This window comes from Amphiprion ocellaris, chromosome 7 (assembly GCF_022539595.1).
Source record: "Amphiprion ocellaris isolate individual 3 ecotype Okinawa chromosome 7, ASM2253959v1, whole genome shotgun sequence".
NCBI lineage: Eukaryota > Metazoa > Chordata > Actinopteri > Pomacentridae > Amphiprion > Amphiprion ocellaris.
Window position 1 is genome coordinate 10,376,579 of NC_072772.1, and position 24,578 is coordinate 10,401,156.

Sequence of the window (24,578 nt, forward strand, 5' to 3'; positions counted from 1 at the left end):
TAATGTTTATAATCAAACTGATGAAGACATGCTCTCACATGTTCCTTTCATCTGCGTGTACATAATCAGTAGACAGTGGTAGTATTTGTGGCACAGACCCGTAGATAAATCTACTCTAAGAATCTCTCTGTATTGCCTTGTTGTATTCTCTTACATCAACAAAAAACAAACAGTCATCAACCCACAGTTCTGTAAAAAGGGAGCTGATGACAGATACACTCATATGTACATTATATAGATTCACAATATTCAGTGCTTAAAGTTAAGCACTTCAACGTTTTTGTGGCAGCTTCCACTCACTGTGTCTGTGTGTTCCAGAAACGGGAGGCGTTTTGCCAGCTGCTACAGCTGATGAAGAACAAACATTCCAACCAGGACGAGCCAGACATGATTTCCATTTTTATAGGCAGCTGGAATATGGGTTAGACACACACACACATTCTCTTAACACAACCTGCATGTATTTCCACAGTTTGACATATTTGATGACAATGTCCTGCATATGTGATTTTTTTTGTCTTTAGGTTCAGTGCCATCACCGAAGTCTGTGGCCTCATGGGTCTTGTGTCGTGGTCTTGGGAAAACTCTGGACGAGATGACGGTCACCATCCCACATGACCTGTATGTGTTTGGAACCCAGGAGAACTCGGTGTGCGATCGGGAGTGGGTGGAGTCGCTACGTGCCATGTTGAAAGAACAGACAGAGCTGGATTATAAATCGGTGAGGAAACAAATATTCCATCACAGTTATACTGATTGTATTAGTCTTTATGGTGCTTACTCACACCTACTAAATCTATTTAAGTCACGTTTCAGACGATGAAGGAAGAAGGGGCTATTTTTGTGTCGTGTGAATGCAGAAATGATGACTATAGGTTCCTCATTGTCGGTGCCTCTCGTCTGTAGATCGCAGTGCAGACTCTGTGGAACATAAAAATTGCTGTGTTGGTGAAACCTGAACATGAGAACCGGATCAGCCATGTGGGGATGTCAAGTGTCAAGACAGGCATCGCTAACACACTGGGTAACAGCAACACTCAGTCTTCAGTCTTTCCTCGTCCTTCACCTGCTTTACTTACTGATTAAAATCTACAGAGGAATACAAGCAGTGGAATAATAGCCCGATCAAACCTGCTTTTTTTTCAACAACAAACTAATTCATGGGGTTATCATCATTTGATGACTGCATCTCTTGTGGTAATTAATCAGAAAACGTTTTATATCTGTGATTAAACTTTGTTGGCTTTCAAAATAACCTCAACCTCGTAAGAGAGTAAAATTAGATTTTTCCTCATCCCAGCAAACTGAAGATATTCGTCTTAGATTTTAGTGTGATTTTATTATCACAATAGGTTCAACATAATATATGTTCTTTTTTTGTTTATTTTTTGTTTTAAATATAAATTAATGTTTGCCATTGCTCCAAAGTCTAAAGTACTATAGATACTGAGATTGAATATTTGTTTTGTTGGTTTTCTAGGTAACAAAGGAGCAGTGGGAGTGTCTTTCATGTTTAACGGAACATCTTTTGGATTTGTGAATTGTCACTTGACATCGGGGAATGAGAAGATTGCCAGGTACATTCTACATTCTTTCAGAAACATTATGAATGACAATACCTGTAAGAACATGTTATTCATTTTAGTTAGAGAACTCCATCCTCAACAGAATCCTTGAATATCCTCAACACATGATGTGTGAAGTTTTAGAGTCCCCAAAATATTGATTTTATGCTATTTTTGTCATTTATTTCCATTTCTCTGTGTTTTCATAATGGATTATTGTGAAACTGGGCTGTTGATGATGTATGATGAAGACATGAGAGTGATTGATCTCTAAGTCACTTTAATAAAGTTACAGCCATGTACACTATTATTGGATTACCCCTGAAGTGTGGCAACACAGTATTATAAACTATATAATGGTGCTGTTTTCTAATTCTTGTTATTAATATTTTTGATAATAATAATAATAATAATAATGTTGATGAATTAAAGCTAAATCAAGTGCTTTTTAAATGTATCTGTCATTTCTGACTATAAAAAGTCTCACACTCATCCTGACCAAAGACTTTCCACATCAAGATTTTAACTTGTTACTACCTTTAGGACCCATATGTAGCAGTTTTATTTTGTAAAGACTGAAATGTTCATTCTTTGTGGTTTGAGATGATGTATCCTTCTCATACTTAAAAAAAAAAAAATCAAATACACACAGAAACACTTATTACATTTGATATAATCTTCCAGGCGAAACCAGAACTACCTTGATATCTTGCGGCTGCTGTCACTAGGAGACAAACAGCTGAGCTCCTTTGACATTTCGCTGCGCTTCACACACCTCTTCTGGCTGGGAGACCTCAACTACAGGCTGGATATGGACATACAGGTGAAGCTGAACAAACACAGCCAACCACAGAATGATGATGAAATACAGCAAATTTAGATGAAACCTCATTTTCTTTTTTTTCCCTTTTTTTGTGTGTCTGTGTATGCAGGAGATTTTAAACTATATTAACAGGAAGGAGTTTGAGCCCCTGCTGAAAGTGGACCAGCTCAACCTGGAGAGAGAGAAGAATAAAGTCTTTTTACGCTTTGGTTAGTAGGTCGCAACCAGGACTGGTTCCCTCCTTTACTTGTGCTCAAGAAGATATTCTCGACATATTCATGAGTCATAGCAGTAATGGTTTGAATGTAGGGAAGTAATAGTTAATAGTGGTAAAGATTAACAGAAGGGTTCTGACCTTAAAACAGAGTTTTGGTGGTCTCAAATACAGTTGAAGTGATGACTCACATTTCCCAACAGCACCTGCACAGCACAGTTGCTCTTCCCCTGAATAGCTCATCAAAACCACAGGTTTTCTTTAGAAGAACAGGAGAACCACACAGAAAGGCAGTAGGTACAGAAAGATACAGTTCAGCCATTTTTAGAGTTTTGTCCAGACTGTCTTTTGAAGCGTTATTTTATGGTAATGAAACCTTTTCTGGTGTGACGCAGTAAAAAATAAGACTTTGGTGAGCCTCTGTCTTGAGTCACTTGAAATATTTGTGCTGCTGTTTCTCAAAAGTAACACAAACTTCCTCATTAAGATCACAGAGTGAATCAAAGTCAGCCTCTCGGTCACCCAAGAAGCTGTGACAGCTTTCTCTTGCATTCATGTCGCCATGATATTTGCTTAAATGCCAGCTGATGACTGGAAGAAATGCTCTCATCAGCTACTGCGTGACACAAATACTGTGAATGTGTCAGCTAAGGCAGCAAATAGCAGTCATCCAATCAACCAGCTCTAATTCCAAAAAGCACCTCCAGCATAAATGCAGTTGATCTAACTCTGACCTGACACCATGGCAACCAGAGTTGTTATACTGATATTATAATGGGTTAATTCAGATATAAAATGCTATACTTGGAACCTTTACAGAATTGAATGCGTTTCCTTTTGCTTGCAGCGGAGGAAGAGATCTCGTTCCCACCCACCTACCGGTATGAACGAGGCTCAAGAGACACATACGTCTGGCAGAAGCAGAAGGCCACAGGGGTAAGTTTACAAACTTAATCACAGATAGACTTACCCCCAGCCACGTCTGACAAATGCTTCCTCTTTTTGTGAGTCATTGTGATAATTCTGCCTCTGTCTTCTACTTTTCTGTCTGTCCCAGATGAGGACTAATGTTCCATCTTGGTGTGACAGGATCCTGTGGAAGTCGTACCCTGAAACACACATTGTTTGTAATTCCTATGGTGAGATCATGAGAAGAAAATCTTTAAATCCAGTGTGACAGAGATCATTGTTACTGATCAACAAGTAGACTGAAGTAAATGCTCTCTTCTCTCAGGCTGTACAGATGATATAGTGACCAGTGATCATTCCCCTGTATTTGCTACGTTTGAGGTGGGCGTGACCTCCCAGTTTGTCTCCAAGAAAGGTACAAGTGCATTAACTTGTGTTTCACCTGTTCAGTTCTTGGTCTTTTGCTCACAAGATTTAGAATTTACATTTTGCTACGCTCCAAACCTCGAAACCAAAGGGCAGGTTTAAAAGGCATTAAATCAAAAGCATTGTATCATTTATCATAGCAGCAAATTGTAGAAACCAAAATAAGCGCCAGATTTTCAAGTTTCCAATGTACCGTGAACTACTCATAAATTAGGCACTGTTCAACCAGAAAACTCGACCAAGTATGAAAATTGAAATATTTACTCGAAATCACTTTATTCTTCATGTTTCATTTAGAAATTGACATAAATAAATAATTTACAATTACTATATTCTTTAAAAATCTAAATATTCCGGTGCTCCTCTGCACCATTAACTATTAGTGTCTGAGCTGCAACCAACAGTCATGTGACAGAACTGCAGGCTGTGTTTACACAAAGCAGACAAGAGACAAATGTGAAGTAAATTAAAAATGTACGTAGTAAAATATTTATACCATGTCAAACACCTGTGGACACTTAGAAAATGTTGTACATGATGATTGTGTCAACTTTTGTAAAGAAAATATCACCGAAATTAATCTTTCATATTGTCTGTTTAATGATTTATGGCATTATAACTGTTATAGTGCATAAAAAGGCATTTTCTACTTCTGGCATCTGTTCTAGATTGTGCTGTTTCTATAGGGTTGAAGGACTTTATATTACAGTTACAAGAGAAAAAAAATTAAATGTTTAATCTTCATAATCACAACCTGTTACATGTCTCTGGCTAACTCCTTCTATGTTTCTCTTTTATTGAGCAAAATATCACATTATGAGCATTACTAATTTGAATTCTGCCCTTTGTCCATGCTGGTCTGCACCCAATACTCAGATCTTTCTTTGTCTCTCTCCATCCCTCTCCTCCTGTCCACCTGTTTTTATGCAGGTCTGCCAAAGTCTTCAGAGCAGGCCTACATTGAGTTTGAGAGCATCGAGGCCATAGTGAAAACAGCGAGCAGGACCAAGTTCTTCATCGAATTCTACTCCACTTGTCTGGAAGGTAAGATGAACATGCCTGGTTCAGACACAGACATAACAGATTTACTGCAGTCAAACAGAAATCCAGCAGGAGTTTCAGTGTAGTGCCATCGTTTATGCTATGTTAAGTGGATGTAATACAATTGTGTCTGCTTCTTCTTTTTTTTATCTGTCTCCCTCCCTCCCTATCTCAGGCAGTCAGTATACCTTTAAGCTAGAATCCATGTTTGACCTGCGCTGCTTCCCCACCTCCTGCCCGCCATGTACTTTTGAATGAAATGCAATAGCAACATGTCCCTCTTTGTCCTCCTTTCCTTCCCACCTCCCCTTCCCACTTTGTTTCCTTTGTCCTTTCTCCCATCACTCTGCCCTGCACTTCGGTCTCTCTCTCTCTCTCTCTCTCTCTCTCTCTCATTTGTAGAGTTTAAAAAGAGTTATGAAAACGACAGTCAGAGCAGCGACAACGTCAACTTCCTGCGTGTGGGCTGGTCCAACAAGCAGCTAACAACACTGAAGCCTCTTCTCTCAGAGATCGAGTACCTACAGGATCAACATCTGTTATTAACAGTGAAGTCACTGGATGGATACGAGTCCTACGGTATGAAGAATTGTTAATGTTAGTGGTGTGACTGTGGTTCTTTCAAGTTCACAAAGTGGTTTAGCCTCTTGTCCGACAAACAACCGTGTGTGTTTTTTCTCCTGCTAGGAGAGTGTGTGTTGGCTCTGAAGTCGATGATTGGCAGCACAGCACAGCAGTTCCACACCTACCTGTCCCACCGTGGCGAGGAAACAGGAAATATCCGAGGCTCCATGAGGGTCCGAGTCCCGTCTGAAAGGATGGGAACCAGGGAGAGACTATATGGTAATGCACTAAATGTAAAACGCTGTGCGGTTTACTGTACAGACAAGCAAGGAACATGAGTAGGAAAGTAAACAAAAAACTATTTCTTAAAGAGACCATAACCAGAAAGGAGGGATTACCTAAAGTAATTTTAAATTTCAAGAATTTGCGGACATGAATTATCCAAATGATCCAGTTTGATGTAGGACTCTAAGTGCCTTATGTGTAAGTTGAAAGCATTTTTTTATTGTTTTATTGCAGAGTGGATCAGTGTGGACAAGGATGAGACAGGCGGACCTAAAGGGAAATCCACTATGATGTCCAGGGTTGGACACGAGTATGTAAAGTCAGTACATTTCTTACCCTTTTCATTTTCCATTTGATGCAGTGTTACTATAGTATGCAAAAAGTTAAATGGATTATTAAAATCAGAGGAGATTTTTCCAAATACCATATCCTGCTTTGTACATAAACAACCATCGATGAGTCTGAACATTTTGTCCACTCACAGATGAAGCAAACAACACTGATTATCTCATAATAATAGTCTAGGGTCTGGGATACATCAGACGGTAAATCAAGTCTTGTAGTCTCTGTGCTGGATGCAGGATAAATGGGCAGGTGTAAAGCAGTTGAGCAACTCTGACAAAGGCCGGACGATCGTGTCAGAACATTTCTGAAACAGGAAGGCTGCTCGTAGGTGCTCATGGTCTGCAGTGGATAGTATGACCTGGAGTATCGTATTCAATATTCAGCATTTTTCCAATTACTGGTATTAGTATTTCCAGCTGCCCCTTTTTATCTGTCATCTTTACCCTGTGTGTCCCGCCCCAACTCTATCTGATTGATGACACCTTGTTAGTAATAGCCTCTCAACACTGGGAGTGAATGTTGAAAATGTATCTTAAACATAAAGAAAAAGGGGATTTCAATTAAGCTTTGTGTCAGAGTTTGTGTAATTCTAAACTCTGACACCAGAATTTGCATTTTTACTGCAAAAGTATACCAGATATCAGGTATCTGTTTCCTTGTTTACTAATAGTTTTAATTGGTGTCTACCCTGAGCGAGACACGTTGCTCGGTCCCTACCTTTCAAGGCCAAAGTCCAAGGAGGGACGAGACACAAACTGGCAACAAAGCGTTGGGAGGTGTGTTGGAACGAATCTGACGTGGTGGCTCCAACTTGGAACTTACAGAACAGCTGATGCCAATATCTTAGTGCCAAATACCACAGGGCACTTTCAGAGGACCAACATCACATTAGGCAGGGGTGTTCATTATGTTTCAACTCCTCAGTGCATACTCTGTAAATATGTACATCATAGTGAATATCCCCATAATTCAAGGTAAAATGAAAAGTGCTGCAAACCTGTTCAGAGGATACTTACATTTATAATCATGAATTCATCTATTAAACTCTGCCTCATATGTCATTTGGTTCTTTTTTCACTGTTTAACTTTCCATCAATGTATTTACAGTTTACTACAGCAGAAATAACATTATGGTGTATTTAAAAAGTAATCATAGTAGTGAGCAATGTTTGTCATTAGTACAAAAGCTCATGTCAACAGCAGTTATTACTTTTTCTGAACCTACCGTGACATGACTAAACAGCTTTAACATATTGTCAAATTAAGCAGTGATATCTCTCTAACAGTTCAAGTCAAAGTGGCAACTGGAACCAAAACATATTTTTTGATTTAACATTATTATATGAAGTAATCCTGTGTTTTATACTTACTGTTCTGCATTTTGAAGATGGTAAAAGTAGAAGTATCTGGATTAAACCCAAAACTTAGTCTGTTTGCCATTTGACTAATGACGATCCACCCCAGTTGAAATATTGCCTTTTATTTCCTATTATATTTTGGTAACTTAAATTTATTGCACAGATACTCTCCATTTTTACCATTTTTGAATCTGACATGGGCAAACGCTATTCGGACTTGTCTGTTTGGTCCCACCTGCTTATTTGTCATGATGTGGTTTGGATGCAGGCCATCTGCGGTGCGTAAACAGCTTGGAGAGCTGGGAAAGGTCAGCGAGGAGGGAGAAAGGAGCAGCAAGGAGGAAACGGCTGCAAGGTACACTCACATGTTACATACAAAGCTAACCACACAATACAGGCAACCATTTGGGTGCATTTTTGATGTGGAAAGATTAAAATAGAATATTCTTACCGAACAAAAAGTGAAAATAAAGAAACAGAAAGGTATACCTTCAACCGCTTGTTCTGTTTTTGTGTGTATTGTAAAGACCAAAACAGGACACAGCAGATGGTGATCCGTCGATCTGCAAGAACAGCTACAATAATCCCGCCTACTACATCCTGGAGGGCGTTCCCAACCAGTCAGCTGCAGCTATTTCACCTGAGCTCCTCCCATCTCCTACCTCAACAAACCCCCAGGCAGCTAAAGCCCCTCCTCCCTCAGCTGGAGCTCGAACCAAACCCCCCTGTGCGACCTCAGCGGCCCCTCACCCCCGCAGACCCATGACAGGACACCCGGTCCGTGCTATTAGTGAGGAGGGATCCTCTGAAGACGACGGAGGTGCTTGCATGGCGGGGGCACAGGGAGGAGGAACTGTTGGAAGCACACTGAATAGACCCCCTCCTGACTTTCCACCACCTCCCCTCCCTAAAGGAGCGCTGGAGATGGTTGCAGAGGCCCCCTTCAGCAAACCTCGCCCTCTATACCCAGACCTGGCTGAGGTCAGGATCCCAGCAACCGGCCCCGTGGCCCCACTTGCCCTTGGGGAGGGTTTTAGGCGAGGAGGAGTCGGAGGAGTCGGCGCAGGGGCGCTGGACGACCAGTCGTGTTCTGTGCTCCAGATGGCAAAGACACTGAGTGAGAGTGAGTTTCCTGGACAGCCTCCACGCGCTCCTTCAGCTCCACCACCTCTCAGAGGGCAGCCGATGGGGTTAGGTCTGGATGCCTGCCGCACCTTCCCGCCCAGAAATCCCATCCCAGAGAGTATCGCAGAGGACATGCCAGAGGAGGTGAGCATGTCATTTGAATTCGTTCGGTTCAGTGGCTTATTCAACCACATTTTTTAATGTGATGCACTTGTTCTGGCAGCTAAACTGACTGAAGCTACGAGTTTTTCAGGTTGTTTTTAAGTAATTTCTTTCAGGTCATGAAAGGTTTATTTGGACACTTTTGACAAAAACACAGAAGTTGTCTTCATTTTGGACATGACCCAGTAGAGCACTCTTCACACAACTGCCTATAAGAAGTTACCCCAGAAGAGGCATCCATTGTTTTGTTTTTTTTTAAGTTTTACTGCTCCCTTCTTAGGTTGAAGAACAACGGAGCCAATCTGAAGCTCTAGTTATATGGTTGGTATATTTTATGTGGTGGCTGTGATGAGCTCAGATGTTTCTAAAGCAGTTTTTCTTGCATTGCATTCCTCCCATGCAGGCACTTTGGGGCAGCAGTAGTTCATCTTTGTCTGTGGGGGAATCTTCAGTGGGTGAGTGGCTGCAGAGACTGGGCCTGGAGAGGTATGAGCAGGGGCTTCTACACAATGGCTGGGACGATCTGGAGTTCCTCAGGTGCATGCAGTCACACACACGGACTGTTAAGAACTGTTAAAGTGTTAAGGTGGAGAGATTCTGTAGAGTGAAGAGAATTAACAGACCAACTTTGGTGCAGAAAGTTGTATGAGAGTCACGCTGCTGACTGTATTTCATGTGGTAATACTCGTAAAGTTTTATATCGATTACACAGTGAATATTGAACTGAAGCTTGACTTTGAAAAATTGTATATTAAGTCAAATCACAGTCACTGTATTTGTCAGAAAAATAGCAATTAATTACTGTCCTTGAATCATTCAGCCCTAATGCTAATTTGTAATATGAACATGATCAACGGACTAATTCTGTGCACCCCTTTATTAGAAACAGTTGTTCTGAATTCCACCCTACGCATGCTGTTGGTCCTGAACTACAGGTGTGTGTTCGCTCTGGTTAGGCATTTTTCATCATTTGGTTCCCAACTCATTCTTCTTTTTCCAGTGACATCACCGAGGAGGACCTGGAGGAGGCGGGAGTGCTCGACCCCGCCCACAAGCGAATCCTGCTGGAGAGCCTCAGGCAGCAACAGCAGCAGAAATAAACTCTATCAAAATGGTCTATGACTGGTCCAAACCGGCCTGGGGAACCACACCAGGTCCCAAGAGGCCAAATCTCAGCTGAACTGAACTGAACTGAACTGAGCTGAAACGTGCTAATTGATGCCAGACTGTGCCTTTAGAGAGAAATTGCACTCCATTTGTACTTTCAGAAAAACACTCCTTGAACCGACGTCCTTTTTCACATGTACTGTATGTGTGTTGTCGTTGTCATAGATGTGGCCTTATTTAATGAGAAACATTTCAGTCCTTCAAGCATCACTACATAACCCTCGGCTTTAAATCCAGAGGGATTTAGAGATTCAGCTCGACGTCTTGATGCTGAGTCATATGTGTCGTGCCATCAGATGTGATCAGTAGCTTCGAGGAAAGCATTTAAAGCTTGCTTTCCTTTCTTTGGCCTGAGAAACTTTGCCTGAGAAGTGACTATGTTTGAGAAGGTTTTTTTGAGGAACCAGAGCTTTGAAAACACACCGCCCGTGTTTTGCTTAACAACACCGTGTTGTCTGAGCCTCAGGTTTTTCCCCACTCATGGCCACATTTGGGCAACTGCGGGAATCATTAGAGAGCACTCAAGAGTAATGTCAGCCCACAACTCGGTCAGAAGAACCCTTCTGTGATGGAGGGAAACAGGATGTGGTGACAGGAAAGAAGCTAGTAATCCAGGCTGGAGTGAGCTAAACTCACTTTTTTTTTTTTTTTTCAAATTGTGTACTTTAGTGATGATGTTTGGGTCACTTATCAGAACGGTGGCCTGTGCTGTCCGAGCGTTTCAGCATCTATTTATGTTTCTTTTTGTTTTGTTTTGGTTTTTTTTGATGATAAAGGGAATATTGAGCAAATCAACCAAATGAAAACTTTTAGCGCTAAAAGTCCATATTTGACCTTGGTGCAACATTTAAATGGCAGCCAGTCACTTTTGTGGTTTGTCCTCACTTGACATTTGAGCCCTTTTTTCTAACACTTCCATGTTGCAGTAGGTTGGTTATATTATTAAAAGTCGTAAGTATTCTCGCACATAACTGGACAAATGCAGCGTAGGGTTTCTTGGTACAATCAGTATTCAGTTTATTGGTCGATAAATTAAGCAGATAAGGTATACATGTGGAAATAAATGCTGCACCAAGGTGAAATATGACTTAAAAGATATTGAACAATACAATTCTCATGCTCACACTTTCATTGTCTGTGAGGACGCTAAATTTCAATTTACAGAAGATACGTGACCCAGATTTGATGGGATTTACATCACTTCTTTTTTTTTGTTCTTATTTTTTAACTCAATTTTAAATGGTCTAAATGAAGCAGTGTTCAGGGAATTAGTTACCGTAGCCAAATAGATTAACTCATGGTTAAGATTTAACAAGCCATCCCATTGCCATTTGTCACCAAAACATTTAATGTTCTGTCATATTTTGCTGATCTGATTTGGTCCTTTTGTTACATTAGGGGAGTTTTAGGATGAAGATGTGTTGCGTACACATGGAACAAGATGTCACCTCTTGTAAGGCATTGTAAAACAGATGTGAGGGAACGTTTCCTGATATAGCCAGCAGGTGGAGCTGCTACTCCACAAACTCCATCAGTAGATTAACTTCTTAGACCATGGTGTGTTTATTATGTCTTGTTTCTAAGCCGTTAAAAATCTGATCTGTTGGTTTTCAGACTGATTTTATTTGCTCATAATTGAAATCCTCCTGCGGATTCATCTCGACATGACTGATACATTTCTTTTATCAAGGTGAATCACACTAAACAGTTTCTTTTAAGCACACAGCTTGCTTTCACTAGTAAAATGGGTCTTTTTTTGCCATGTTCTAAAAAGTAAATCTAAATTAATGTGCTGATACATATTTGGGTGTAAATTTGATAAAACCTTCATTCGTGTCTGCAACAGATTTTTCATTTCAATCCTAATTTATGATCCAAGTACACCAGTGGACATTTTTTCCTCAGCCTTAGACTTTGTGTTTTTGTTGTACAATATGTCTAATCCTTTAACAGCCAAACAGCCACAGTGCAGAGAATGTGGATCTGCCGTTCAGACGTGTTCAATCTAATGTCTTTTTAAGCCTTTTCAGTGTTCTCAGTGATGTGCGTGAGTGTGTGTGTTTGTATTTGCGTGCATGTGTGAAAAAGCCATTTTTTTTTCTCACACTCCATTTTAGCTTGTTCCTTCATGTAGTCTTTTACTTTGGTTGTGTTAAGTTAATGTAAGTTGTTCACACGTATTTTTTTTCAATTAAAATCTTAATATCTTATTGTATAGATTTACTCATTCTGTTATTCTGTCGTCTACAGGGACAGCTGAAGGGATGAAACAGTTCTGGTCCGTAAGCCGTAGACGTGCCTCTGAAAGGGAAAGACTATGCGGTAAAATTATAATAACTGATTAAGTAATTTAAGTTTTTAATTAACCATGATTTCAGGAGCTTAGAATTCATAAATGTAGCTTTGTGAGCTTCTTCTGATGTTGCACTTAATACACAAAACTCTCATCATTTTGTCACACACAAGAAAAAGCAGGTCATTGAATGCGTCAGGTAGTGCCTCCATAATGTAGATTTATTAGAATATTCAGAGTAGTGCTATAACTTCTTATTTGCTAGAGCTTTCTGTCAATTCTTAGATTTCATTGATGTGTTGGTCTGTGAGACAGATGCTCTGCAATGGAAATGGATCTGTAAAGCAAAAAAAAAAAAAAAAAGCTACCTAATATTTATATTACTAATTACAGAATTTACAGTCACAAAATTTTATGGAGCAGTTCAAATAAATGTAAGTTTGTCACTGACATAATAAAAAATATTAATAAATACATGTTTTTTTTTCCCCTTTTAAGTAGATTTCTGGAGTTAACCCTCCCTCTGAAATCAGTTTCAGAGATTTTCGATATATTGAAACAGAAGTGATTCACAAGCAACTTTGCGAGGTGAAAGAATGTACAAAGTGTTGCGTTTTTTGCACACACACACACACGCACACATAAAAAGAATGTAAACAGGAACAAAATCAGGGTATAAGTGAACATACAGTAGAAAACTCCATCTCCCTATACTGCCAGTCTTTGACCAGCTTGTTTTGTGTTTTGGAGTTAAGAAAACTTGGCTGAAAATAAAGGAATCAGAGTGAGTTGGAAGTCATTTGAGCAGGAGAATCATCAAAAAACTCCTCAGTCTGTGGTTAAAGAGAGAAACCAGATGTAGTACAATGACAGTAACAGCACAAGTCAGTTATAATGGGACTGATAAATGTGTGGGCTCCAGTTTACTCATCGCTTCTCCACCCAAAGAACATAGCAGGAAACTGCAGTATGTGGACTGAAAATGGGTTTGAGCACCTGAATTTCTCCATCTCCTTCCCTTGCAGACTTGTGTTCCGACAGAGAAAGGCATGATGGGACATAAAGCATCAGGGACGATGAGACTGTGGGAGTCAGGACTTGATACAGTGAAGAAGGAGGGGAGGGGATGAGGTGAACTGGGGAGGTGTCTTGTCTGAGACCCGGCTGCTCTAATTGGATTTCGGGGTGCCCCGCTCTGCTCGGCAAAGAGATTTAGGGGGACCCTGTTCCTTGTTGGGGAAGCCTGTGTGTCAGGGGGCTTAGAGGAAGTTGTGCTTGAGGGGTAAAAGTTTGTTTGTTTAGTTTCCCCAGCAGAGACTGGAGCGTGATGTTTAGACTTCTGATTTAAGCTCGTACCTGACCGCCATGCTCATCAGAACAGGGTGTGTTGCGATGCAGTGAGTGTGAGAATGTGAGACAGAAAAGAGACTGAATGTGTGAATGCATATCTGATCCAGCTGTACACAAACATCCTTTTGACGCTGTATATTTCAACGTCCTTCAATAAAGTGTGTCTTTTAGTTTTGTCTGAGAAAGAGGGATTTGAACACCAACTGAGAGTGAAATTTTCTCTGTCCATGTCCAGGAAGGTTTAGCAGGTATAGTGTTGCATAATATTTAGGTGTGAAACAGTGACCAGACCTGTGATTTTATTATCTGAGCTTGGAAACAGTTTGACAGGACAGTTTTTCAGGGAAGAACCGAGGGCCTCGCTGAACTACAGCAGACTACACCAGTGAATTCAGCGCTATAATGGGCAAGTCTCTCCGCCAAGGCTAGAAACTCCTCTCTGTTCCAGTTTGTTTCTGCTTTTCTCTTCCTCTGTGCTTCAGAACAGATTCGTCTTGATGGTGGGATTGGGTTTTCTGTGGAAGGAGGACAGGACTCCGGCAAAGGGCCCGGTCATACTGTCCGCCGGCTGCCAGGCCTTCAGAATCTCCTGAGTCTGGGCAGCAGGCTGAGCCACGGCCGGGTTGGACGGGCCCAGGCTGGACCAGCTGGGAGGCTTCAGCCCCTGGAGAACCGGAGAGCTGGAGGTGTTGGCGTAGCCGCTGTTGGTGGGAGCTGGACTGGGGCTCAGGCTGGCAGGGCTGCCCAGGTTTCCGTTGGCCGAGCCGGGCAGGGAGGCCGTGCTGTCAGGTGTGGGGCTGCAGGTGGACTCTTTGGACTCGTCATCATCTGATGAAGACCTCGGCTCTCCGCCCTTCTTCCCTCCAGAGCTGCTGCTGCCGTTGCTGCCTGTGGTGCCACCAGAGCTGTTGGCTTTGGCATTGGCTGCTCGCTCCTGCTTACGGAACTTGGCACGCCTGTTCTGAAACCACACCTGTCAGACACACACAGGTACCATTTATTTTTCATGACAGACATAACAGAATATATGATAGATATGTGGAAGCATGAATGGATAGATGCAGTATTATATTAACATCAGATGACATGACTTTCACTTGAATTTTTTGGATCCGTGCAGCAGATTAAAGCTCGTTCCTCTCACCTGGACCCGGGCCTCGGTCAGGTCTATCTTCAGAGCCAGCTCCTCTCGGGTGTAGATGTCTGGATAGTGCGTCTCGGCGAAGACCCGCTCCAGCTCCTTCAGCTGGGAGCTGGTGAAGGTGGTCCGGATGCGCCGCTGCTTCCTCTTCTCGTTCAGGCCGGAGGGGTCCGAGAAAAACTTGTAAGGGACTGCCAGGAAATAATTGTATCCGTTTAGTGGTCGAAAAGCAAATTTAAAATGGCCTGACTGAAGCTTTTAATTTGCAGAGGCCTTGGACTAAAACAACAATAAATACGCAGAGAGGCCGTGCGTAAATGAGCCACGATCCATCTGATCCTGGCGAAGATTTTAAAGGAAACAATTTTAGACGTCCTGAAACGATGCTTTTTTTTCCCTCATCAAAACGAAACCGCTGTAACGTTAGAGGTTTATAGAAGACGGATTAATTATTTGATTGAATTCAGAGCCAATCAGAATTGACAAAATTGTGAGATTATACAATCGGTTGATTTCCAGCAAAATGTTGAGAGGACAGTATCCAAGAACCATTCACCTATCTATTTTTAAATGATGTTTTAATTAGCCCTTCTAATGTTATAATAAATATAAATAGAATAAATTGTAAATGAGAGTTGGGGCCTTTGTAATACAATTGTACTAGCTACAAAAATGACTCAACTATTAACGTAAAATCGACATAATGAGGATGTTTATTTAGCATTTTTTACTTTGTTTTGCAATAAACGTGCAGCCTACTTTACTAATTGAGATATAAATGTCAACATGCACAATACACGTATTGATAATCGAGTCAAAACCCACAGAAACTCCAGAATTTTACTGCAAGGAATATGGAAAAAAAAATGAAGGGGCATTATTAGTTTGAAATTTTCCCTTTTGTTTAATATAATTTAAGATACAATTATAAAGCGGATAAAGAATTAATTGTCAGTTATGGGTCAGCTATTGTTGTCATTATTATATATGAATAGGATCCCTGATTTATTACAGACTAGTGCATTATGCAGATATTCGAAGCTTTACTTTCACTTTTTTCAATTTAACAAATTTAATATTGGGAAAATTTGCACGGATTTAGTATAAAAATGTATATTTCGATAAATTATGTTTGCAGCGATTTAATTCTGATAAAAATCCCATCAATTACAATAAACCCAATTTAGGCCCAGGCCTTAAATTTTATAGGTAATTATGGCACACAGCACAGCTGACAGTTAAATTGTTTATTTTTCTCATTTTATATATAAAGAATAAATCATTTAAACAAGATGTAATAACTATAACTGCTCTTTTCCTTTTGCAATGTTTGTTTAGATACGTGTGACCCTCCGGAGGAGAATACAGCACGTTTCAGTACCTGAGGAGTACGGGGTGGGCTGGTGCTCCCGCAGGGCTCCCAGAGTGCAGCTGGCCGTGCTGAGCGGAGTGCAGCCCGGGTTGGAGAACGGACCGCTCCGGATCGGGTTGTACTGGAAGGAGCTGGCCTGGCTGCAGGAGCTGAAGTCCGCGTAGGCCGACGCTTCCATGGCCGCCATGCAGGAGTCATAGGAGTTCAGGTAGGAGTAATCCATCTTATACATGGAGGTTCAGCCGGTGCGAACACCGGTCTGCAAAAACACGACGAGGAGGTGAACTGTGAGTCCGAGAGGCTTCAGGTGCAGCTTTCACTCACAGTCCCAGTTTCTCTCCACAACCTCCAGACTCAGCTCGCTGCTCCCTCCCAAACTTTCTGGTTTATATCTCACCGCTGGTTCTCCCGGGTAGTAATCCAGATGTTGTGTGTGCAGCTGCAGCTCCTCTCAGTGTGTGTTAGTGTGTGTGTGTGTGTCCGTGTGTGTCCGTGTCTTCCTCTGGACTTGCAGCTCGCTCTGCGCTCGCGCTCCGTTTGACAGCGCTGCTGCGGCTCGCGCGGTGTTTATAATAAACTTGGCAGGGCGCGAGACAATAGCGAGGCGGTGGTCTAGTTTCCATGACAATAGCAGCAGTGAGTGAGCGTGGACACGGACGGCCCCACACCCTCCCGCCCCTCCCACCCCCGCTGCACCGCCCACGCGGTCCACATCACCGCGAGCTGCTTGGCAGGTGTCAGCAGAGTTAAATGATCAGAGTGGAAGAGAGAGAGAGAAAAAAAAACACGGCTTCTTCATTTAAATCAGTTCTAATCTGCATGCATCCATTATCGGACGATTTTAAATCCCGACGATCACAATCAAGAATCAAATGACTGTGTTTCTTTTACGTGTATCTGCGCTTATTACGACCAGGTAAACTTAACTAAACTGATGTGAGGAGCCTTTTCAGCCAGGACAGGCACCTTTAAGCTTAACAGCCTGATATTAAAGGGATGAGTCAGCGACCATTTAAGTCTCTGAGTGAAGCAGCTGATCTCTAAAAATGCTCAGGCCTTTAGACCACATGCGGTGTGTGAAGCTTTTTGTACTCCTTTAAATACCATGCCAAAAAATATGACCAACTTTAGGTGAAATATGGCACAAGGCCTGCAAGCTCGAGGAGATTTTTTTAAAAAGTGAATGCAAATAAGTGTTTAAAATGAATTAAAATCGGTCCGATAATGGAAAAACACATTCAGGACAGACATCCTTTCACTGTTCTGACAAACTCGATTGTCTAATGATTATTTAGTGACATTCGATGTATAATTAGTTTAAACCAAGCACTAAAATGTACCTATGATGCTCAACCTCCACGAGATTTATCCCCAAATAACGCTCCATCACCGGTCAATACCGTTCCACTGCCCCTCCAACGACTGGCGGAGACAACCGCAGCTCAGCCACACGAGTCTTTATGTGAGGGAAAACGTCCAGATGTGACGGTGATTGCCGAGATTAAAAGCTTTGATTTGATTCCGATCACTTTTACGGAGATGTCACCGGAGTGCGCGTCAGTTTGATATATAGGACGAGAGAGAGGCAAGTGGCTGCCGAGACGACCGAGCAACCACGACAGGCTAACCATAAACGCATTGACGCTTCATAAATTGGTTTAAGTTTATTGTTCGGTGTCATACAATGTGATAAGTCATATCCCACACGGCCCCCCATCACACACACACACACACACACTCTCTCACACACACACACACGGTGGGGTTTGAAACCGGCAGGCGGTCGTGCGCTCCGTGCAGTCTCCAAAAAAAACCCACAACGACCGCTCGCTGCTTTTCCGACTCTGCTCATGAAATTAACAGGCTTTTTATTAGCGGATGAATTTCACCAAATAATACAATCCGCGAACTACAATTACGTTGTGCGTGCACGCGAGAAATTAATTAAGTTTGGCCCGTGTGCCCGCGCGTAAAATGCGTAATAGGGCTCAAAGTGCGCGCTCTTATCTCCGCTTGACCAGAGGCTGCATGATGATGCCGCTTAATGACATTAACCCCGCCGCACACGCGCGCATGCGTGCATGTGTCGCTCTGTGCTCAGTTTAAAGTACAAATAAAATAATACGATTTGTTTACGGCATTTATCGTGTGGTTGGTGTGGAGTCCGTGGGTGTTTGGGGCGGGGCGGCACGCGGTGCTGTGATGGTGCACATTTCAAGTTCTGTCTGTTTCCGTTTTTATTTTATACAACTAACTAATTGTACCGAAAATACACAGCATTTAACATGAATTTCACACATGAAATCCCCAAACACATCGTGGTTTTGTGCACCCCTGCAGTTATATAATGACAAGTGCTCAGCTCCCTTTACTTTAAATGTTTAACCCCAGAATAATAGGCTTTATAGTTGCTCCATACCATAAAATACATTACAGCTAGCTCACTATTTTTTATTGTGTTGTGTGTCCAGCCCACGTGGACCTAAAAGACACCAAAGTATAGTAGCAAACTCACACTCAATTCTCTGTCCCAAATTCTTCCAATAAAATTACCACAAGCCTCCCTTCCTAAAAACATGACTCTATAAGAATACAGACTGCTGCAGCTCCAAGTCACCCCTCTAAAAACGCTCCATTCTTTAGGCCATTGAGATAAATATTCTGCATTTTATAAGCCTATTGAGATTTTTTTGGAGTCCACAACCAGTCCGCTCCCAGGCCGCTCCAGTCTGTTGTGCGACCTCGTCCCCTGTCTGCTGGGTTCAGAGGTGAGTTTACCGAGAAACTTAAACTGTTTCAAAGTTAAACTCTCCAGGCCGTTTTCTGCCTCCCCTCTACAAAAAAAAAGAGCAGCCAGGAGCGACCCTAGCTCTCCCGCTTTTAAGCATTTAAACTTTAATCCCTTCAAAGAAGGCCCCGGTCTCTTCCAGGCCACTAATCCGCCCTATAGTGCTCCGGCGCAGGGGGAGACTTCTCCTCTGCGGAGGCTTTAACTTTGGACTTTTACATTCATGGGGCGATTTGACGGAAACAGTAACGGGGAGCTTTGGCATTCATGGCGTCTGAGTCAACAGAGGAGGACACAATGGTCCCCTAGAGGCTCCTGAGGGCCCCTGAGAGAGGAACTCCTACTATAGGGATTATAGGCCAGTGGGCTATTAGGGAAAACCTTATGAACGCACGTAACGGGCTGCTCGATTGTAGTCAGAAGTTTGATTGAAGAAAGGACCGATTCTTTTTTTCAGCCATCATATTGTGGAGCTATGGAAGAATTATCCATTATTAAAACATCAAACTGCAAAGGCAGGAGATTAAACAAACTGTAGACTCTTAACCAATTAACCGCACTGACAGAATCAGTCTGTAAAATACATTGGCTACTGTAATAATAATGATAATAATCTAATCTGATTCCTGTGTTTTGTAGCGAAATTTCCATTGATTAATGAATGTGGACACGTTAAAACATCATAAACCTAAATAAATATACCTCTTAACAGCATATTTAGTTTGATGTGTACATTTCTTTGTAAATTCTAGCTTATAATGACTAAACATTTTAGTTGATTGATTTTCTCCTGCGCTCTAATCACTCATATTTTATATTCCAGGGGCTGATCAAACTGCACCAGGCCTATTATTCAGGCCTCATTAATTGCCCTGTCTGCCCTCCATCCGAAAGGGTCGTGATCTGTGGAGAAATTAAATTCTCGACGTGTGTTCCTTCCCTTGCTCCCGTCTCTGCTGCCGCTGTAATTGTCTGTGATGGTCTTCCAGCCCAAACCCTGGAGATCTGCGGGGGCTGCATGCAGATCGGCCCGTGACGAAGCAGAGCTGGTGGCCGCTGTCTGTGATGGATGGTCCTGATGAAGGGATGGAGAGGTGTATGGACAGAGACAGGGCAGGAGGGATGAGTGAAGGATGGGACACTGGTTTTGGTGAAAAGCCACGCGGAAGGCCCAGTTCGGTTTGTGTCCAGTGACACGCGGTGGTCTGAAATGTGAGTGAGGCTGTCAGTCAGAGAGAGACTTCCAGCTCCATCCATCACCGAGGCTCAAAGAAGAACACGTCCCGAGCTCCCAAAGCCGGTTTCTTGCTTCAGACTGAGGCATAATTTGATTATCAGGTCTGGATATTAACCTCCTCTTTGTGGAGCTTTGTAAAACACGCGGTTTAATGCGCGAATAAAAGCACAGATTACAGAGTCGGTCTGATGAATCAGTGCCAAAACGCAAAAAGTCGATTGAACACTGCATGATTTGAACATCCAGCTGATGGCTGCTGTAGGAGTCAAAGAGGCAATAAATGAGGAAAAAACTAAAGAGATAGAGGCCTACTTCCTGAGTGTTTTAGTGAGGTCCCAGTGTGCACTGTGTTCTCTACAAGGACTAATCCTCCGTCACTGTCTGATTCCATCTGAAATCACCTTTAAGAGAATCTGCTATTCTATAAAAACGGTTAGAATAGCTGCAGTAACTGATAAAGCCTCATATTTATGCGTTTAAATTGACGTAAGAAGCAAAATGAGCTAATTTTACTAATTATATTTCGATTTGAATATACATAATTAAGTTATTTTTTAAAATTATGATCTTAATCTCTTTTTTTTTTTTACCAGTAGCACATACATTATAGGGCAGAGTGGTTTAAAATGTGTGTATTTTCTCATTCTTGAATTTTGCTGTGATGCAAATTGCAATATTCGACCTACAGTCGATACAGAAAAATAGAATAGTGCAAGCAGCAACAGTGTAGAAATCGCATTTGTGGTTCATCCCGTTATAAATGAGGCCACTAGTGCGCATTTCACTGTCACTTGTGCGTATTTTTGTTGTGCGTAAAATACACAGCAGCTCCTCGCGCTCTCACTGACACGTTCAGGTGTTCTGCACATCACGTGTTCATCCTGTTTTTGTTGCATGTCATTTTTAATATCCTGTCAGTAGTTCAAACCAGTAGCGTGGTTTTGCTATTTGTAAAATATCTTTGTAATTTAAGAGGATTAATAGGAGACCGGCTTCTTCTCCATCTGCTCCATCTCCATCCTCAGCTCTGACTGCTGACTGCGTTGAAGCCACCAGGCCAGCGTGTGATCCCACACAGGCGGGCAGCTGACTCGCTACCTGCAGTGTCACTAAAATGTGTCGTGTCATCGCCCCTCTTAAGCTTCTCTTCCCTCGGAGGTCGATTTGATTGCGCATAAAATAAAATCACAACTCGCGGATCCTGCCGTTAACATCGGCCCGCGTCTTTACAGCAGCAGAGTGCTGGCTGCTGCGCATTTGATTTGCGCCGTGATGGATGAGAGACGGTGCAGGGGGAGGAGGGGAGGGAGAGCGGGGTCGGTGGGCCCGGGGGTCCCGTCGGCGCGCCTGTCCCCGCATATCAGTCCCCAATTACCGGAATATACCGTGACGCTCCGGCTCGAGACGACGGCGCGCATCTAACCGGGTTAGAGACGGAGAGAAACAGCAAGTTACATTCAGCTCCTCACACAGGTTGTGCTGATACCTGATCAGAGTCAGATTGGGCTCACAGTTTACCCCAGAGGGTGAAAATAAAGTAAAATAAACCACCTAATCGTGTAAAATATAAGCTGAGTATTTTTTTTATTTCCTGAATCTAATTCTGTTTCAGTCATTGTGCCGTTTATGTGGGTCACAGCTGTAACTTGAGTTAAGTTGTTGAAGACACTGTAATGCAAAATTAGACTGAACAACCCCGAATCATCAGAGCATTGAGGAGAAAGACCCGCGATGAAATGGCTCTTTTATGCGTAAAATCTCATATTGCAGCAAAAAAATCCTGTAGTTACAAATTGTGTACAAAATATGCATAAAAGTTGAAAATCTCAACAATGTGGCTTAAAAAAAGAACATTTAGAGAATAATTGTGTTTCCTCAACTGTGCAAAAAAAAGCGTATTTGCTTGAAGTTTGGTGCAACACGATCCAGAATCCACACATTTCAGTCAGATTGGATTGAAACTGTGACCACCCCAAAGTCCTAATGAACCAAAAAAAATCGTGCAGCACAAATGCTGAAGTTGCCAAACCTCCCTCGCATTAATTTAAACCCATCAAATTACACTCATCCTGATTTAAGTCCACTCAAACCCGAGTTGCATTCATCAGAATATGACGCAGAGCAGCTGCGGTGATTCACATGCTGCGTACATCTCTGCTGCGGCACCAGACCTGTATTATCCTAATGGATAACGGCATGTTACTTAAAAAAGAAGCTTTTTAGGATAAAAAAAACACAGCTCCCGGGAGACCACTGTACACACACACACACACACACACACACACACACACACACACACACACACACACACACACACACACACACACACACACACACACACACACACACACACACACACAGGCGCACCACAGCTGGAGCAGCGAGGGATGGCCGCGCGCAGGAGAGCTTCTCCAAACACGCTAATTAGATCTGGAGCTCTGGCCCCGCGCTCTGAAAGCAGCCCAGCGGCGGGGCGCGCGGAGCTGTGGAAAGTTAATTGAATTAAATTCCCTCTAAACTAATTAGGCTGCAATCTGCCACGCGAGCTGTCCCTGAGCAAGGTTCGAATTAGGCGGAATGGATTTGTTCCTTTTCTTTAAAAGAAAGGAGGACAGACTGGTGTGTGTGTGTTTTTTCTTCGGTGCGCTCCTTTATTTGTCTTTTATGCTAATTATTCCGTGAGGGGTTGGGGGGCGGGGGGTCACGTGATCGCCCCCGCGGTACCCGTTGGGTGCGCGCACCCCGTCTTCCGGGTCCGTCCACCAGAACCGCAGCAAACATCCCGACAGTTTGATCCTAGGCAGAGCGGAAGGTTTAGTGCAGCTGCATGAATGAGAAGCTTCTCCAAACTGAGAGCTGAGTGGACTTTAGGTAATGGAGGAGAAATCGATCGCCTTCCTGGGGGAGCACAATGAGGGAGGGAGGGAGAGATGAGGGGAGTGCAGAGGGACACGGATGAAAATCCCCCGTTAAGAGCAGGGACAGATATGATAATGGGAGAGCCGCTAGTAGTCGTTCATCATTCACCACCTCCACCTGGCTGCTGCACCTCTCTGAGCTGCTGCATGCTGCTGCTGCATGCTGCTGCTGCTGCTGCTGCTGCTGCTGCATGCTGCTGCTGCTGCTGCTGCTGGGCTCAATGAACACTGGACTCAGACACACATGAGCACAAACACTCATCCAGGACACAGACAAACAGCAGCAGAAGCCCCTGCAGGACACAAACTGTAAGAGGACATTGCAGCTCATCGTGGTACTTTAACCTCTGAGTCCTGTACTGGCCCCATAATCCTGTCCTGCTTTGACCAGGCACATGCATGGTCAATTATTCAGATTGAAATTGGGACAACAAACTTTAATTAAATCTGATCTACAGACAAATCTGAAGAAAACCCTGAATATATGAGAAAGGGGCGCAATATTGGACCTTTAAAGTCCCCCTTCATGCAAGCTCTACTCTTAGAAATCTTCTGAGTAGAGATCTGAAAAGTCTGCTAAGGTATGTAATTACACAGATTTTTTTTATTATTTTATTCATCAGCTAACTGCTCAGCTATACCTTCTGCAAAACATAAACTACACATTATATTTAAAACACCAGTCAGACTGTAACATCCCCACAATAGATGCAGATGGGTGACAAATAAAAGGAAAACCTTGAAGCCTTGACCACTATAGTGAGGAGATCTGGTGGCTCGTAGAAAAGTAAAGGTGCTAAGTGGAATCAAAAACTATTCTTTGCAGGGATGCCATAGAAAAACCATTCATAATTTCACAAAAAACCTTTTAGCAAGAGGTTCTGTAAGGAATAATTTTCCAGAAAGCTCTTTGTGGACCCACCTGGTTTAGTTGTGATAACCCCTTCCATTAATACGCATTTAATATTTTGGCTTCTGGACTGTTGGTTAGACAGGACAACATGTTAGAAGATGTCAATTTGGGATCTGCAAAATTGTGACTGATCTTTCTCACTGTTTTCTGACTAAACAATAACGAAAATAGGCCCTGGGAGCTGCTACCAAACCACATAACTCCAATAAAAATGAAGCAGCTTTATTGCTTTAAAGAACCACATAAAGTATGTGAACAACCATCCTGTAAATGAAGTGGTTCCTCAATTGGTGATGGCGCTTTGAGGAACCAGAGAGACTTCTGAAGAGCTTGCTATCATCAAAACACCAAATGAGGATAAAACTAAAAGAATGGTATTACATTCCTCCAGCAGAAGAATCAATGTTTAGCAGCACTCAAGTTGTTGTGGCAGAACATGGTGGTCCAGCACTAAAACACTTTAAGTTGATTTTGACTTTAATTTGTCACGGTTATGAAGAGAATATGCTGTTTCTTTTCGTCTCTTACGTTTAGGCTGCCGTAACAAACAGCACTGCAGCCTCCACTTTAATCCACATGTTG

At 42.5% G+C, this 24,578-nt stretch overlaps 2 protein-coding genes across 3 annotated transcripts in view; one reads left to right on the forward strand and one right to left on the reverse strand.

Moving 5' to 3' along the window:
- The window catches only part of inppl1a (inositol polyphosphate phosphatase-like 1a), a 49,292-nt gene that overhangs the window by 21,019 nt on the left and 3,695 nt on the right, over nucleotides 1–24,578 (forward strand). The window contains exons 11-29 of one of the 2 annotated variants that reach the window (XM_055012126.1): nucleotides 319–421; nucleotides 525–721; nucleotides 907–1,024; nucleotides 1,481–1,577; nucleotides 2,250–2,388; nucleotides 2,498–2,597; nucleotides 3,450–3,538; nucleotides 3,660–3,741; nucleotides 3,837–3,926; nucleotides 4,868–4,981; nucleotides 5,381–5,557; nucleotides 5,666–5,821; nucleotides 6,062–6,146; nucleotides 7,799–7,885; nucleotides 8,058–8,799; nucleotides 9,221–9,354; nucleotides 9,818–14,617; nucleotides 14,748–14,951; nucleotides 16,107–16,348. In XM_055012126.1, coding sequence (XP_054868101.1) covers nucleotides 319–421; nucleotides 525–721; nucleotides 907–1,024; nucleotides 1,481–1,577; nucleotides 2,250–2,388; nucleotides 2,498–2,597; nucleotides 3,450–3,538; nucleotides 3,660–3,741; nucleotides 3,837–3,926; nucleotides 4,868–4,981; nucleotides 5,381–5,557; nucleotides 5,666–5,821; nucleotides 6,062–6,146; nucleotides 7,799–7,885; nucleotides 8,058–8,799; nucleotides 9,221–9,354; nucleotides 9,818–9,917 — 2,610 coding nt within the window. In that variant the 3' untranslated portion in view covers nucleotides 9,918–14,617; nucleotides 14,748–14,951; nucleotides 16,107–16,348. The remainder of the gene's footprint in view (nucleotides 1–318; nucleotides 422–524; nucleotides 722–906; nucleotides 1,025–1,480; nucleotides 1,578–2,249; nucleotides 2,389–2,497; nucleotides 2,598–3,449; nucleotides 3,539–3,659; nucleotides 3,742–3,836; nucleotides 3,927–4,867; nucleotides 4,982–5,380; nucleotides 5,558–5,665; nucleotides 5,822–6,061; nucleotides 6,147–7,798; nucleotides 7,886–8,057; nucleotides 8,800–9,220; nucleotides 9,355–9,817; nucleotides 14,618–14,747; nucleotides 14,952–16,106; nucleotides 16,349–24,578) is intronic. The other variant, XM_055012127.1, reaches the window with a different exon arrangement.
- Nucleotides 12,473–16,772, reverse strand: phox2a (paired like homeobox 2A). The gene is made up of 3 exons (XM_023273935.3): nucleotides 16,150–16,772; nucleotides 14,772–14,959; nucleotides 12,473–14,600 (listed from the first exon to the last, which is right to left on the reverse strand). Exons 1-3 carry the CDS (start codon nucleotides 16,370–16,372, stop codon nucleotides 14,106–14,108), a joined length of 906 nt encoding a protein of 301 aa, XP_023129703.1. The 5' UTR covers nucleotides 16,373–16,772; the 3' UTR covers nucleotides 12,473–14,105.